Source organism: Pristiophorus japonicus, chromosome 10 (genome assembly GCF_044704955.1).
Source record: "Pristiophorus japonicus isolate sPriJap1 chromosome 10, sPriJap1.hap1, whole genome shotgun sequence".
Classification (NCBI taxonomy): Eukaryota; Metazoa; Chordata; class Chondrichthyes; family Pristiophoridae; genus Pristiophorus; species Pristiophorus japonicus.
This window is the reverse complement of record NC_091986.1, coordinates 137,864,034-137,881,095: the sequence shown is the minus strand read 5'-3', so window position 1 is coordinate 137,881,095 and position 17,062 is coordinate 137,864,034. Positions and strand designations below refer to the sequence as shown.

The following is a 17,062-nucleotide window of genomic DNA, read 5'->3' as shown; positions in this document are numbered from 1 at the left end:
CACATAAATAATAGCAAACGCCATTAACCTTACTGTTATTTTGACAGCAAATTATGGCCCAATATCTTTCCTACTATCGTGGTTTATTCTGTTAACCTGTGCTTGTGTATCCGCCTTGCAGTATTTTTTAAAAATTCTTTATGGGATGTGGGCATTGCTGGCAAGGCCAGCATTTATTGCCCATCCCTAATTGCCCATGAGAAGATGATGGTGAGCTGCCTATTTGAACTGCTGCAGTCCCTGTGGTGAAGGTACTCCCACAGTGCTGTTAGTTCCAAGATTTTGACCCAGTGGCGATGGTGGAACGGTGATATACTTCCAAGTCAGGATGGTGTATGACTTGGAGGGGAATGTGGAGGTATTGGTGTTCCCATGTGCCTGCTACCCTTGTCCTTCTAGGTGGTAGAGGTCGTGGGTTTGGGAGGTGCTGCCAAAGAAGCTTTGGTGAGTTGCTGCAGTGCATTTTATACATGGTACACACTGCAGCCATGGTACGTCGGTGATGGAGGGAGTGAATGTTTAAACTGGTGGTTGGGGTGCCAGTCAAGCGGGCTGCTTTGTTCTGGATCGTGTCGAGCTTATTGAGTGTTGTTGGAGCTGCACTCATCCAGGCAAGTGGAGAGTATTCCATTACACTCCTGAATTGTGCGTTGTAGAAGGTGGAAAGTCTTTAAGGAGTCGGGAGGTGAGACACTCGCTGCAGAATACCCAGCCTCTGACCTGCTCTTGTTGCCACAGTATTTATGTGGCTGGTCCAGTTAAGTGTCAATTGTTGTAATTGTGCAAGCCTGTCACTGTGACTGACTCGGAAGTGCCCATACCTAATTACAAGCAATGCATTGGAATTCTTCCACAGAGCTGCATTGTGGTTTACAGACATAAGAAAAGTGTTTCACTTATTGATGAATATAATTGATCTAAATTTCACATCATAGTGTAGAATTGAATTTACCCACAGAAGATTTCAATTTAGCAATTCTACAAAAGGGAGTTTCTATCAGATCCACTCATTGCAAAACAAACTGACGGTCTACTTTTTAAAGTTTAAAAACTGGTTTTAAAAAAAAAAGTTAAATGTAAAGTTTAATCTTGATTGAACAAATATTTTTAAAATGAGGTATAAGTATTTAATCAAAATGCAACTGCCAGTAAGTAATTCTATGTTTTACTTAATTGGGATAACCGAAAAATATCTTTTGTTTGCAACAGCATATCGCAAAAATATCCTCCAGTAAAGTTCCTATCTGAAAAGGATCGTAAAAGAATTCTGGTAAGTCATTCTTGGTTTCCTGTTGATCCATTCAAGCAGTTGTATATGTAACTGTTCCTTATTTAACAGTGTATTTCAGGCCTTGAAGTTCAGTTTGTTTTTTCCAGTTCATTTGTTGGGAGCAGAGATAGCAGTACACATCTTTACAGGGAGCAATTCATTATTACAGTAACTCATTTTGATTTGGGTGCTAAATCTAGCTATCCATGATTTTGAATTCTATATCCTTGTATATTAATCTCATCATTTAGTCCGATTATGCCTCTAAAGCAGCTTGACATTTATTTTCTATGTTAATGCCACGATATAAATGCAAGTTGTTGCTGATCGCTGTAAAAAATGAAAGTTTCAACCTAGTACCTAGTGGATGCAGGCACGGAACACACATGCACAGATTGGCTTTGAATTGTCACATAGAACTCAAAAGGATGGCTGGTACAAGATCCTGGAAGAGTAAGACTTATTTCAGTTAACATTTTTAATGGCCCGTAATTTGCAGCCCCTACAGGTGCGAATGGGGTGCATACGTGCCCGTAAGGGCCTCGCAAGTTTCGGGTTTTCACGTGCGAAATGCATGCATAAAAACCCAGAACTTGCGATTTGTCAAGAATCACATGAGATAAAACATATTAGATGTTACTGTTACTGAAAGATCCAGATGTCAGTTATAATATTTTGTAATACTGTTTATCTACCACTTTATAAAACCCAATTAAGAATCTTCTTGACAGATCATCTGTATTCCCGGGAAAAGAGCATCTGCGGAGGAGATACCTCTGCAAATGCCCGTGAAATTTTTACCCTTTCTTACTCTTCTTCTGGTAAAAGCAGGCCTTACACCTGCTTATACCAGCACAAGTGTTTGAAAAAAAATGTTTATGTTCATTTAATCATTTAAACATTGAAAAACCTGTGCAATAAGGTAAGGTTATTTTTAGCCCATTTAAAACATTTACATTTTTCAAAAAATTAAATTTTTGTTTTAAATATTTAATAAAATGACATTTTAATTCATTTTAAATAATTTTTGTCATTTATTTGATGTATACATGTATTTTTTGGGGTATTCCCATTCATGTTTATGGGGATTCTGTACATATAGAATCCCCTTAAGGATGAATGGGGATCCTCACTCATTCGTTGGGCCAGACCACGTGATCCCAGGGGTACTTGTGAACCTCATGCGTCCCGGGATACGTGGGCCTTTACTGCCGGAGAGGCTCCAGGAACCTCCGTACCTTCTGGACCACCAGGTACATGGGCATTTTATTTGTGGATCGAGGCATTTCCCCGATTGCAGCTTCCGACCGCAAATTCAGGGCCAATCTCTACTTAGCTAGTAGATCTCCCATGGTACAGTTCATGGATAGCCCAGCACCAAATGTGTCATTTCCGATGTTTGTTGTGAGACTGATGTCACGTAACGTAACCCAACAGTATTTCATCCATCATCATAATGCAGCAAATTTACTCGAGCAATATATCACATGAGATAAAACATATTAGATGTTACTGATACTGAAAGATACAGGTGTTAGTTATAATATTTGTAATACTATTTATCTACCACTTTATAAAACCTGATTAAGACACAAGTAATTAATTTTGCCCTTCCTAAAACTAATAGTGCTAAGATCCAGGAATTCTTGTGGCATTTGATTTACAAGTAAACACAAGCAATTTCAGCCTTATTTTGGCTACTGTTGAAGCTACATTTGAAATTATGTATGCAGCTTTGGGCACCCAACATTCAGAAGAGCATTGTGACATGGTACACACGAGCGTGCTTTATGGGATTTGGGGCTCGAAATTATTTTGAACTTTTCACAACAGAAAAGATAAAGAGGGGATATAATCCTGGTCCTTAAATGAGAAATTTTCAGAAACGTTGATTATTTAAATACAGGTTATTTAACTTAGATTGTGATAGCAGACCAAGTACAATGAATCGGTCTTGCCAAAGACTGGCGATTAGAGGATATTTTGACCCATCCCCTGAGTAGAGAACTGTTAATCAGATTCTTAGAAAAACATTAATGCTGGTCATTGTGGAAAAAGAGCTGGATTAATATTTGATTTGGATCATAAAGATGAATATGAGTAGATTTAATTTAATGCTGTATGGGAAACAAATCTCTTCATTTAAAGACGGTTAGTTGTGTAACTGACAGATAATACTTCATTAGGTCTTAATCGTGAGACTGCGAAGAAGTCTCAACAGGAATGGTAGCATAGTGGTTATGTTACTGAAGTAGTAATCCAGAGGCTTGGACTAATGATCCTGAGGTGCGAGTTCAAATCCCATCAGCTGGGGAATTTAAATTAATTTAATTAAATAAATCTGGAATAAAAAGCTAGTATCTCTAATGAAACTATCGGATTGTCGTAAAAACCCATCTGGTTCACTAATCTGCTGATCTGGCCTATATGTGATGCCACAGCAATGTGGTTGACCCTTAACTGCCCTCTGAAATGGCCTAGCAAGCTACTCCGTTGTAAAAACCATTACGAAAAACAATAATAAGAATAAAACTGATGGACCACCCGGTATCAACCTCAGCACCGGCTTTGGACACGACAAGGGCACACCCAGCCCAGTCAACCCTGCAAAGTCGTCCTCGTGAACTTCTGGGGACTTGTGCCAAAATTTGGAGAGATGTCCCACAGACTAGTCAAGCAAGAGCCTGAAATAGTCATAGTCACACATTCACGCCTTTCAGCCAATGTCTCAGATTCCTCTATCACCATCTCTGGGTATGTCCTGTCCCACCGGCAGGATAGACCCACCAGGCACAGTGGTATATAGTCGGGAAGTGAATGGCCCTGAGAGTCCTCAACATTGACTCCAGACCCCATGTGAAGTCTCATGGCTTCAGGTCAAGAATGGACAAGGAAACCTCCTGCTGATTACCACCTACCGCCCTTCCTCAGCTGATGAATCAGTACCATGTTGAACAGCACTTGGAAGAAGCACTGAAGGTAGCAAGGGCAGAGAATGTACTCTGGGTGGGGGTCTTCAATGTCCAAGAGTGGCTCGGTAGCACCACTACTGACCGAGCTGGCTGAGTCCTAAAGGACATAATAGCCAGACTGGGCCTGTGGCAGATGGTGAGAGAACCAACACGAGGGAAAAACCTGCCCTCGTCCTTGCCAATCTACCTGTCTCATATGTATCTGTCCATGACAGCATTGGTAACAGTGGAGATGAAGTAACTCCAGGGTGGGCAATTATTTGGGCTGGAGGGCCACTTAACAAGTTTTGGTGAGCTGTTGAGGGCCACACACCAATATTCCCCCTAAGGTACGTGATTGCGCACCAATCACGAGGTACCGTGCAGGCCGCTCACCAGCTCCTGCCACTGGAAGAGACACCACACATTTTTTTTGAGGGGACATTGCCATGCACTTAAATGAATTGTGTTAACAACAGTTACTATTAAAATTTGTTACAACATTTATTGTATAAAGTAGCAATACTTATTAACATGCTAACAAACATGATGCAGGTTAATGAGTCACATTGAAAAGTGCATGGTCTGTTTAGTCCAAATGGTCTAAAATCATTCTTATAGTGGAAAGTGAGAGATCGCTTCTGCTTCCACTGGCAATTATAAACAAGGTATAAGGCACAATCGAGGATAAAATCATTTATACAACCTTTAAAAATTGCACATGAAAGTGCTACTTTGATGCTTTGGAAACCTTGCAAAGAAATAATTAGGTGACTCAGAAAATGATTTATACCGCAAATTGCGCCACAGAGCAGCCATCAAATCAGGCTTGTTCATTGTCATCGTACTATCACTCCTGAGAAAAGTTAAGAACGTTATAGAGTTTGTGGACTTTCATTTGAGAATGGGCACAAGTAATGCATCATTATAGTACATAATTCCTTCCCTGAGTGCTACTTATGGCCAGCGACATAAATATCTACGTCCCTCTTCCAGTCATAACAATAAACATAAATTGTTCATGGTATGGGGAAAAAGGGCTTAAATTAAGAGTGAATACAATGTCCAGTATACCTGGGTCCATTTAGTTATGCCTCCACTAAGCTAATTAAAGGGATAATCTTAAAATGAGTGAATAATTGTACCAGAATTAACAGTCATTAGTGAGTGAGAGCGAAGTGCTAAATTGGTAAATTTGAAACAGGCCAACTCATAGTGTTGATCATCGCTCCCATTTCTACCATCTCAATAATTTGTAAACATAAATTTAGATAGTCATCAGATATTATCTTAAATACACAATGTAGTGTAAAATAGTAATATCTTCCATTACTAAATGAATTAAATGATTGATTATATGTTGTACTGAAAGTCTGTGGCTTTTTGGCAGAGTGGCTGGAGTCTGCGGGGCCTCCGACGCGAGAGGTGTTCTTTGTGGTCTGCTGCCTATGGGAGCCCGTGGCTATACAAGGCTGAACTACAATCATGCGTGCCATTACCTGGAGTCCTTGTGCTCTGGGATCTACTCCCTTGTCTAAGATGGCGATGAGAGCCCCCCTGCCGTCATACTCTGGGTACCAGGAGAGGAAAGATGTAGCGCCGGTCTCTTTCCTTGATAAGAGTAATCGAGATGAGTAACCATGACCCAACTCAGACTAATGTGCAGTTCGAGTTCCTGTTCTACCATTTAATTTGATCATGGGTGATCTGTACCTCGACTCCATTTACTTGCCTTTGAACCATATACCTTGATACCATTGCCCAATAAAAATCAAGCGATCTTTCAAAAATCTAGCGATCAACAGTAAATCGCCTAAAATCATATTCATATCTTTTAACATATACACCTTGAGATGTTGAGTAATGCATTACTGATTTGTGGTGGAATCTCATTTTGACAGACTGTAAGCAGAGGCAGTGATTGAGAAGCTTGATGAATAGTGCCAGCTGCAGTTGGAAGGTCAGGAATTGGTCTGTCCGCAAACTAGTGACCAGCCTCATTGTAATATGTTAAATATAGTAATCGGGCCCAATTTTCCCCAACCCCTTTTTTCAGCGCACTTACCTTAAATGCGCCGACTTTGTGCGCTGGAAACGGCACCAAAAAAAAGGGGCCCCACCCTGCCCGCTCTGCCGACTCTCCAGTGTCCCAGCGTGGCGTAGCTTGTGAAGTGGGGGCCGGAGCAACAGGCCAGCGCAGGAAGCACTGCCGGCAGCTGTGTGCATGCACAGTGAAGTCTGCGCGCATGCTCCTGCCCTCCCAGCGTGTCCTGCGGGCTTTGAGCAGCATCCGATGCTCACAGCTCCTATCCCTGGCCGAAGGGACACCCTGATCTTCACTGCACCCTATCCCCGGCCGAGTGGACTCCTGCACTGGCCGGCAGGCTGAGTTCCTGGGCCTAGGTAGGACTTCAATTTTATTGTTTATTTATTGATGGTTGTGCTTGAAAGTTTTGATTGGGGGGGTGGGGGAGGCAGGGGAGGAGGAGGAGAGTTTTTGGGGGTGGGGGGAAAGTGTGTTTTGGTGGGGGGGGCGGGGGGGGGGACTTTTTAAAAAAAAAAAAAACTTGATTCTGGCATAAAGGTAGGACTTTTATTTTTTATTTGTTATTGCTTGATTGCTTATTACTTTTTGTTGTTTGCATAGTGCTTTGTAAGTCTTGGTGCAGGTCCTCTCAGCTTCCTTCTATTTTTTATTTGTTACTGAATGCTTATTTTTGTGCTTTGTTTAGTGCTTTGTAAGTCTTGGTGCTTTAAATGTACTAACCTGCGCCTATTTCTTTTGAAAAGCATTTGGAAAGCAGTGACTGGATCGGTCCGAGTCAGCATGGATTTATGAAAGGGAAATCCTGCTTGACAACTCTTCTAGAATTTTTTGTGGATGTAACTGGTCGTGTGGACAAGGGAGAACCAGTGGATGTGGTGTATTTGGACTTTGAAAAGGCTTTTGACAAGGTCTCACACAAGAGATTGGTGTGCAAAATTAAAGCACATGGTATTGGGGGTAATGTATTGACGTGGATAGAGAACTAGTTGGCAGACAGGAAGCAGAGAGTTGGGATAAACGGGTCCTTTTCAGAATGGCAGGCAGTGACCAGTGGGGTGCCGCAGGGCTCACTGTTGGGACCCCAGCTATTTACAATATACATCAATGATTTGGATGAAGGAATTGAAGGTAAAATCTCCAAGTTTGCAGATGACACTAAGCTGGGTGGTGGTGAGAGCTGTGAGGAGGACGCTAAAAGGCTGCAGGGTGACTTGGACAGGTTAGGTGAGTGGGCAAATGCATGGCAGATGCAGTATCATGTGGATAAATGTGAGGTTATCCACTTTGGTGGCAAAAACGCAAAGGCAGAATATTATCTGAATGGTGGCAGATTAGGAAAAGGGGAGGTGCAATGAGACCTGAGTGTCATGGTGCATCAGTCATTGAAAGTTGGCTTGCAAGTACAGCAGGCGGTGAAGAAAGCAAATGGTATGTTGGCCTTCATAGCTAGGGGATTTGAGTATAGGAGCAGGGAGGTCTTACTGCAGTTGTACAGGGCCTTGGTGAGGCCTCACCTGGAATATTGTGTTCAGTTTTGGTCTCTTAATCTGAGGAAGGACGTTCTTGCTATTGAGGGAGTGCAGCGAAGGATCACAAGACTGATTCCCGGGATGGCAGGAGAGACTGGATTGACTGGGCCTGTATTCACTGGAGTTTAGAAGGATGAGAGGGGATCTCATAGAAACATATAAAATTCTGACAGGACTGGACAGGTTAGACGCAGGAAGAATGTTCCCGATGTTTGGGAAGTCCAGAACCAGGGGACATAGTCTAAGGATAAGGGGTAAGCCATTTAGAACTGAGATGAGAAGAAACTTCTTCACTCAGAGTTGTTAACCTGTGGAATTCCCTACTGCAGAGCGTTGCTGATGCCAGTTCATTGGATATATTCAAGAGGGAGTTAGATGTGGTCCTTACTGCTAAAGGGATCAAGGGGTATGGAGAGAAAGCAGGAAAGGGATACTGAGGTGAATGATCAGCCAAGATCTTATTGAATGGTGGTGCAGGCTCGAGGGGCCAAGTGGCCTACTCCTGCACCTATTTTCTATGTTTCTTAACTGCCCGTAAGGTTTTTCAGAGCTGGCCACATACGCTGACCTAAGTCGTTTTGGAATAAGTTTTAGCTGGCCAAAGTGGCATAAATGGCCAAAACTGGCGTAAGTGTCTATGAAAGCCCCCTTTTGAAAAAAAAAGTTGGAAAAAAAAATCGTACCTAACTGACTTACTCTGGAGCAAATGTTTTGGGGAAAATGGCATTTTTTAACTTGTGCCAGAAAAAACAACTTAGTCCAAAAAAATTGATGCAAGTCATGGCCAAAATTGGGCCCTATATCCCAGGGCAGATTTCAGATTCCACAACCAAATGTGTCTCACACACTACAGGTGTTGGACTAATCAACTAGACTGGGTTGCTGAAGTTGGATTCTTAAAGACAAGTTTCAATTGAAAAAGCAGATACTAAACTTTTTTTTGAAGCCTTGATGCTTAGTTGTATTTTGCTCCCTACAGTAGATTCTGTTGCAGTAAAGTTACCCATTTTTGTTCCCATTTTCTCGCTCCCTCTGGCACGCTTGCTCCCTCGCTACCTTTGGCGCCCTCGCTCCCTCGGGCTGGCTCGATCGCCCTCTCTCTCTCTTGCCCCCCCCCGTCGCGCGAACGCCCCCACCTTCCCCCCCCCCCCCCCCCCTTCTTATTACAATACTGTTACAACTGCAGGCTCTCTGCCTAAATCTTTCACAGTCCTGGTCGCAGAATGTCATGTCCCTATAAAGTTTCCTAACTTTTTAATACCTAATGCTTTTCTCATTTATAACACTTATGTATTCCAATTACTCAATTTATTTTTTGCTTTCTATTTTTCCTAATTCTTTATTACCTAAGTTCCCATATGGACTAAGACCAATGGTTGCTCACTGAGCCCTCCTGGAAATATGTTTGTCTGTTCGTTGATGTCCTTTATCCCAGCATCAGGGTGGCAAAGTACCTATTTGAACTCATGTTATACCTATCTGTCCCCATGACCATTGAGTCTCTTTCTCTTTGCACCTGCTCCACAGGTTTTATTTTGTGTCGTATCTACCTATCCTCTTTTTTTTGAATTTGGGTGAGGTGGAGTGGGTAGGGAAGAAATTGAATTGAAAGTGATTTTTTTTTTTAAAGTTATGTGTTATGTTTTTTATTGCAGATAACTGGAGGAGCTGGATTTGTAGGTTCTCATCTTGCTGATAAACTCATGATGGATGGTCATGAAGTAACTGTCGTTGACAACTTTTTCACAGGCCGAAAAAGGAATGTGGAACACTGGATTGGGCATGAGAACTTTGAATTAATCAATCATGATGTGGTAGAACCATTATATATTGAAGGTGAGTTATGATTAACTAGTCATTCATCCCAGTTTATGGGATCTTGTATGCAAAATGGCTACATAGGTCACTGTATTTCAAGACAATTCATTATATGTGAAGCACTTTGAGTGGAAATGGAAGAAAATAGAGTTGGAAAACCTGGGTGCCCAGTTTGAAATTAAGACAGGTTGGTAAATAAGGATATAGTTAGTCTGAAGTTAATGTTCAGGATGCCTAGATGAGGTATTCTTGAAGCTCGCATTGAGCTTTGTTGGAAGAATCTATGAGGTCAACAACAAAGAGGTCAGAGTGGGAATGAGATGGGGAAGTTGAAAATGGCAAGCCACAAGTAGCTTGGATTGCACTTTCAGATAGCATGGATGTGTTTGGCAACGCAGTCAATCTGTATTTAGTTTCCCCAATGTGAAGGAGACCACGCAGTGAGCATATAATATTGTATACTAGATTATATGAAGTACAAAAATATTACTGCCTCACGCAGGAGGAGTATTTGGGGCTGGGGACAACGGTGTAGGAGGAGGTGAATGGGCAGTTGTTGCATCTCCTGCAGTACACAGAACATTGCCAGGGGAAGAGCACTTTGAAGTAGGGTAGCTGTAAAAGTGAACTAGGAGGGAATAATACCTCTGAAAAGTGGGAACTGGAAAGGGAGGTGTGTTTGATGAGGAGGCGGGGCGGGGGTGGGGGGATGGGTGGATCTTATTGTAGGTGGTGGAAAATGATCTGATGATTGCAGAGGCTGGTGGGCTGGAAGACCAGAGGGACTCCGCGTCAGTTCTGAAGAGGAGAGGAAGAGGTCAGGGCAAAAGTATGGGAAATAGGACAGACCCTCTCAAGAGCCCTAATGATCACTGCACATGGAAATCCTTGGCTGAAGAGAAAGGAGGACCTTTCAGAAATTCTGGTGCAGTGCAACAAAGCATACTCTAGGTAGCTATATGGCTCAGAGACGTGGACCATATATAGTAGACACCTCAAATCGCTGGAGAAATACCATCAACGATGTCTCCACAAGATCCTGAAAATCCCCTGGGAGGACAGACGCACCAAGGTTAGCATCCTTGATTAGGCCAACATCCCCAGCATCGAAGCACTGACCACACTCTACCAGCTCTGTTGGGCGGGCCACATTGTTCGCATGCCTGACTCAAGACTCCCAAAGCAAGCGCTCTATTCGGAACTCCTACACGGCAAGCGAGCCCCAGGTGGGCAGAGGAAACGTTTCAAGGACACCCTCAAAGCCTCCTTGATAAAATGCAACGTCCCCAATGACACTGGGAGTCCCTGGCAAAAGACCGCCCTAAGTGCATCTGGGAGGGCGCTGAGCACCTTGAGTCTCATCACCGAGAGCATGCAGAAATCAAGCGCAGGCAGCGGAAGGAGTGTGCGGCAAACCAGACTCCCCACCCATCCCTTCCTTCAACGACTGTCTGTCCCACCTGTGACAGAGACTGTAATTCCCGTATTGGGCTGTTCAATCACCTAAGAACTCACTTTTAGAGTGGAAGCAAGTCTTCCTCGATTTCGAGGGGCTGCCTATGATGATGAGGTTGCTGTGGGAATCGAGTGGGCTTGTAACAGATGTCCATGGAAAGCCCATTATTGGAGATAAAGAACTCTGGAAATGGAAGGGAGGGATCAAAGATAGGCCCTGTGAAGGTTGAAATTGGAAGCATAGTTAATAAAAATTCACAAGATCAGAGTGAGAGCAAGAAGCAGCAACCATACCGTCATCAATGCAGCAGAAGAGGTGGCCTGAGTAGGACTGGAACAAAGAGTGTTCAACGTACTGTTCAAAAAGACAGACGTAGCTAGGACATTAGCAGATGTCCGATAGCGACTCTTTTATCAGAAACAAGTGAATTAAAAGAGAAGTTATTAAATGTGAAAAGAAGTTCTGCCAGGCAGACGAAAGTGGTCTTGGATGGAGACTGGTTGCACTGTTCAAAGGTTAAGTGGAGGGCCCACAGGCTTTCTGGTAAGGAATTGAGTTGTAGAGGAACTATATGCCCATAATGAAAAGACAATGGGCAAAACATTCAGGGCTTTACGCCAACCATTATCATTAAAAAATAGCGAAAGAGCGGTTCCTGCAGTATCCTCCAGTTTCGTCGTCCCAGTAGCACTGCTGGTAAGTATTAATGCTCTGCAAAAAAAAAAGGCAGATTGGTGACGTCAACGCTGACTTAACGTCACCACGGCTAGTTTCGCTCCTAACGCTGAGGTCAGCGCTGGGTCATAACTACGCCAGGGAAACCCAGCATGCAAAGAGACTGACAGTAGCATTGTCAGCACCTCTTAAAGGGACACACACATCTTTCAGATAAGTTTGCATTTAAGCTTTTGGACTATTTTTTATTTTATTGTAGTGGTGGCTTGCTGCAATGGTTACGTTTTTTTTAAGTCTGTAAGGGGTGTTTGCAAGGCCTCTGATGGTAAAATGCAGGCCTCTGCAAAAACAGAACATTTTGCAAATACTCAACAGTTCAGGTGACATCCATGGAGAGAGAAACAGAGTTCATGTCTCGAGTTGCAATGCTGCCTGACCTGCTGAGTGTTTCCAGCATTTTATGCTCTCATTTCAGACTTGCAACATCCACTCGCAGGGGCAGAGGAGGAGGGGGAGGAGGAGGAGGAGGCGGCGATGGAGGCAGGATGGATCCTAGCTATCCAATTAGTCCTACTTCCCTGTTCTTTCTCCAAAGCCCTGCAAATGTTTCCCCTTCAAGTATTTATCTAATTCTCTTTCGAAAGTGAATCTGCTTCCAACACCCTTTCAAGCAATGCCTTCCTGATCACAACAACTCGCTGTGTAAATTTTATTTTTCTCATGTCGCCTCTTTTTTTGCCAATGACCTTAAATCTGTGTCCTCTGGTTACTGACGCTTCTGCCACTAGGAACAGTTTCTCCTTATTTACTCTATCTAAACCCTTCATGAGTTTGAACACCTCTATCAAATCTTCCCTGAATGTTCTTTGAAGTAGAAGAATTCCAGTTTCTCTAGTCTCCACATAACTGAAGTCTTTCATCCCTTGATACCATTCTAGTAAATCTCCTTTGCACCCTCTCTAAGACCTTGACATCCTTCCTAAAGTGTGGTGCCCAGAATTTGCCACATTACCCCAAATGTAGCCCAATTAGTGTTTGGCTTTTGTACTCTGGCTTTATAAATAAAGCCAAGTATCCCTATGCCTTTTTAACAGACATCGCAACATATCCTGCCACCTTCAAAGACTTGTGTGCGTACACTCCCAGCTAAAATTTTACCATTTGGTTTATGTTGCCTCACCTTATTCTTCCTACCAAAATGAATCACTTCACACTTCTTTGCATTAAAGTGTCATTTGTCTCGTGTCTGCCCATTTTACCAGTCTATGCCCTCCTGAAATCTGTTACAATCCTCCTCACTGTTCGCTACATTTTCAAGTTTAGTGTCACTTGCAAGTTTGAAATTATGCTGTGTATACGCAAGTCCAGGTTATTAATATCTATCAACAATAGCAGTGGTCCCAACAGCGACCCCTGAGGGACACCATCGCACAGTTCCCTCCAGACTGAAAAACAACTGTTCACCACTATTGTATCTATGAAGCTATTGCCCCTTTAATCACATGGGCTTCAATTTTGCTAACAAGTCTATTACATGGCACTTTATCAAAAGCCTTTTGACAGTTCATATACACAATATCAGCCGCACTACTCTCATCAACCCTCTCCGTTACTTCATCAGAGACCAGACATATCCACACCGTGACTGAGGATGGGTATCCTGTGACGAGTGGCTCATTTGCTGATTCCTCATAATCGCCCATCTACAAGGCTCAGGTCAGGTGTGCGATGGAATACTCACTACTTGTCTAGATGGGTGCAGCCACAACAACAGTCAAGCACCTTGGCACCATCCAGGCCAAAGCAGTTCACTTCTCCCCTACCACTGAAATCAGTATTCACGCCCACCATCACCGACACACTGGGTGCAGTATATACCATCTACAGAATACACTGCAAAGGCTTACTCCAACAGCACCTCACACTCCACCACAGAGAAAGACAAGAGCACTGATATCATGAGGACACTTCCACGTTTCCCTCCCACACTTGGATATATATCACTGTTCCTTCGTTGACACTGAGTCAGATTACAATAGTAATATCACTATGGGAGCACTATCACAATAATTACTGTTGTTCAAGAAGGACCACCATCTCCTCACCGTGGACAGTAAATGCAGTCCTACATAAGAACATCATAAATAGGAGCAAGAGTCAGCCATTTGGCTCCTTGAGCCTGCTCCGCCATTCAATAAGATCATGGCTGATCTGATGTTGGCCTCAACTCCACTTCCCTGCCCTCTCTCTTGACTCCCTTATCGTTCAAAAATCTGTCTATCTCCACCTTAAATATGTTCAATGACCCAGACCCAGTCCTGCCAGTGTTTTCCACATTCCATGAAAAACACAGTAGATTTTTTTCAGGTGGCTTGTTTATAACGGGTTGACGGGAATGAACAAAAGGAAACCATTTATTATTATGACCAGTAAATTGCTTTTTAATCTGTTCTTTTACTCTTCGACGCCCAAAAATTACATTTTTATTTGCCATTTCATGGAAATTAATAGATCAGTCAAATGTGACTTTAAAAAATCCAATTTTGCATGGTTCTTTTTTTTTAATTTAGATTTTAAGATATGACCTTTTACAGCTATACAAGTAGCCTGAATGTCTGAATGCTTAGATAAACTTTAAGATGAATGTGTGTTTTTTGTAATTCAATAGCGACATTTCAACACTGAAAATTCTGTGGTAGGAACCCAATCAGGATCAAAAGTGATGACTACATTTTGTCTGCTAAAATCACCTCATAAGTGATTATGACAATTATGTAACCTAATTTTGAGTTCAGCCATCCTGCTTTTTCATTCTACAGCACTGTTTTATCTGAAACCTTGTTCTTGCATCACTAAATGATACTTGCATTACTTGTTCAGTGAGAGGCGGGAGTTCCGGGGATCGGAGAGGCCTACAAAAGGCCAGTGAGACCAGGAGCAGCGCGAGTTCGGCGAGAGGCGGGAGTTCCAGGGATCGGAGAGGCCTACAAAAGGCCAGTGAGACCAGGAGCAGCGCGAGTTCGGCGAGAGGCGGGAGTTCCGGGGATCGGAGAGGCCTACAAAAGGCCAGAGAGACCAGGAGCAGTGCGAGTTAGGCGGGAGTTCCGGGGATCGGAGAGGCCTACAAAAGGCCAGCGAGACCAGGAGCAGCGCGAGTTCGGCGAGAGGCGGGAGTTCCGGGGATCGGAGAGGCCTACAAAAGGCCAGTGAGACCAGGAGCAGCGCGGGTTCGGCGAGAGGCTTGTGCAGCTACAGGGAGAAGGCAAAAAAGAAATAGAAAGAAACAGAAAGGTAACGTCACAACCAAGGGGGTAAGTGATTGGCTGGTGATTGGTGAGTAGTTTTTCTTTTCTCTCTTCTATAACAGTGAGTAAACTTTAGAATTGTTGCCAATTTAAGTGTATCTAAGGGTTAAGTCATGGCAGGAGAGCTCGGTCACGTGATATGCTCCTCCTGTACCATGTGGGAACTCGGGGACACTTCCGGTGTCCCTGACGACTACGTGTGCAGGAAGTGTATCCGCCTCCAACTCCTGACGGTCCGCGTTGCGGAATTGGAGCTGAGGGTGGATTTACTCTGGAGCATCCACGATGCTGAGAATGACGTGAGTAGCACGTGTAGCGAGTTGGTCTTACCGCAAGTAAAGGGTCCACAGCCAGAGAGGGAATGGAAGACCAGCAGAAAAAGCAGTGCAAGGAAGTTAGTGCAGGGATCCCCTGCGGTCATCCCCCTGCAAAACAGATACACCGCTTTGAGTACTGTTGAGGAAGATGACTCATCAGGGGAGGGCAGCAGCAGCCAAGTTCATGGCACCATGGCTGGCTCTGCTGCACAGGAGGGCAGGAAAAAGAGTGGGAGAGCGATAGTGATAGGGGGATTCAATCGTAAGGGGAATAGATAGGCGTTTCTGCGGCCGCAACCGAGACTCCAGGATGGTATGTTGCCTCCCTGGTACAAGGGTCAAGGATCTCTCGGAGCGGGTGCAGGACATTCTGAAAAGGGAGGGTGAACAGCCAGTTGTCGTGGTGCACATAGGTACCAACGATATAGGTAAAAAAAGGGATGAGGTCCTACGAGACGAATTTAAGGAGCTAGGAGATAAATTAAAACGTAGGACCTCAAAAGTAGTAATCTCGGGATTGCTACCAGTGCCACGTGCTAGTCAGCGTACGAATCGCAGGATAGCTCAGATGAATACGTGGCTTGAGCAGTGGTGCAGCAGGGAGTGATTCAAATTCCTGGAGCATTGGAACTGGTTCTGGGGGAGGTGGGACCAGTACAAACCGGACGATCTGCACCTGGGCAAGACCGGATCCAATGTCCTAGGGGGAGTGTTTGCTAGTGCTGTTGGGGGGGAGTTAAACTAACATGGGAAGCAATGCAGGGAGACAGAGGGAAACAAATTGGAGACAAAAGCAAAAGACAGAAAGGAGATGAGGGCAGAGAAACCCAAAGGGCCACTGTACAGCAAAATTCTAAAGGGTCAAAGTGTAATAAAAAGGCAAGCATGAAAGCTCGGTGCCTCAATGCAAGGAGTATTCGGAACCCAGGAGAGGGCTCTGAGCTAGTTAGAGTGGGTGAGAGCACAGATGAACAGGACCCCAAGAAAGAATGCAAAAGGCAGGAGGCAACAGAGCAGAGTAGCACTGGGGTAAGTGTAAACCACAAGCTGATAGGAAGGGACAATATGTATGAATATAAAGGGGCTGCAGGAGGGGTCAAAACTAAAAATCATGGTTTAAAAACTAGTATTAAAACACTCTACTTAAACGCACGCAGCATTCGAAATAAAGTAAATGAGTTGACGGCACAAATCATAACAAATGGGTATGATTTGGTGGCCATTACAGAAATGTGGTTGCAGGGTGGCCAAGACTGGGAATGAAACATACAGGGATATCTGACCATTCGGAAAGATAGACAAGAAGGGAAAGGAGGTAGGGTAGTACTGTTAATAAAGGAAGATATCAGGGCAGTTGTGAGAGATGATATTGGCTCTAATGAACAAAATGTTGAATCATTGTGGGTGGAGATTAGAGATAGTAAGGGTCACTGGTGGGCGTAGTTTATAGGCCCCCAAATAATAACTTCACGGTGGGGCGGGCAATAATCAAGAGAATAATGGAGGCATGTGAAAAAGGAACGGCAATAATGGGGGATTTTAACCTACATATCGATTGGTCAAATCAAATCGCACGGGGTAGTCTTGAGGAGGAATTCATAGAATGCATACAGGATTGTTTCTTAGAACAGTATGTTACAGAACCTACAAGGGAGCAAGCGATCTTAGATCTGGTCCTGTGTAATGAGACAGGA

At 43.7% G+C, this 17,062-nt stretch overlaps 1 protein-coding gene across 3 annotated transcripts in view; it reads left to right on the top strand.

The window, feature by feature from the left end:
- The window catches only part of uxs1 (UDP-glucuronate decarboxylase 1), a 142,902-nt gene that overhangs the window by 53,646 nt on the left and 72,194 nt on the right, over positions 1 to 17,062 (top strand). For 2 of the 3 annotated variants that reach the window (XM_070892116.1, XM_070892115.1), the window contains exons 5-6: positions 1,210 to 1,270; positions 9,453 to 9,633. In XM_070892116.1, the coding sequence (XP_070748217.1) occupies positions 1,210 to 1,270; positions 9,453 to 9,633 (242 nt within the window). Of the gene's footprint in view, positions 1 to 1,209; positions 1,271 to 9,452; positions 9,634 to 14,754; positions 15,038 to 17,062 lie in introns of those variants that run through there. The other variant, XM_070892118.1, reaches the window with a different exon arrangement.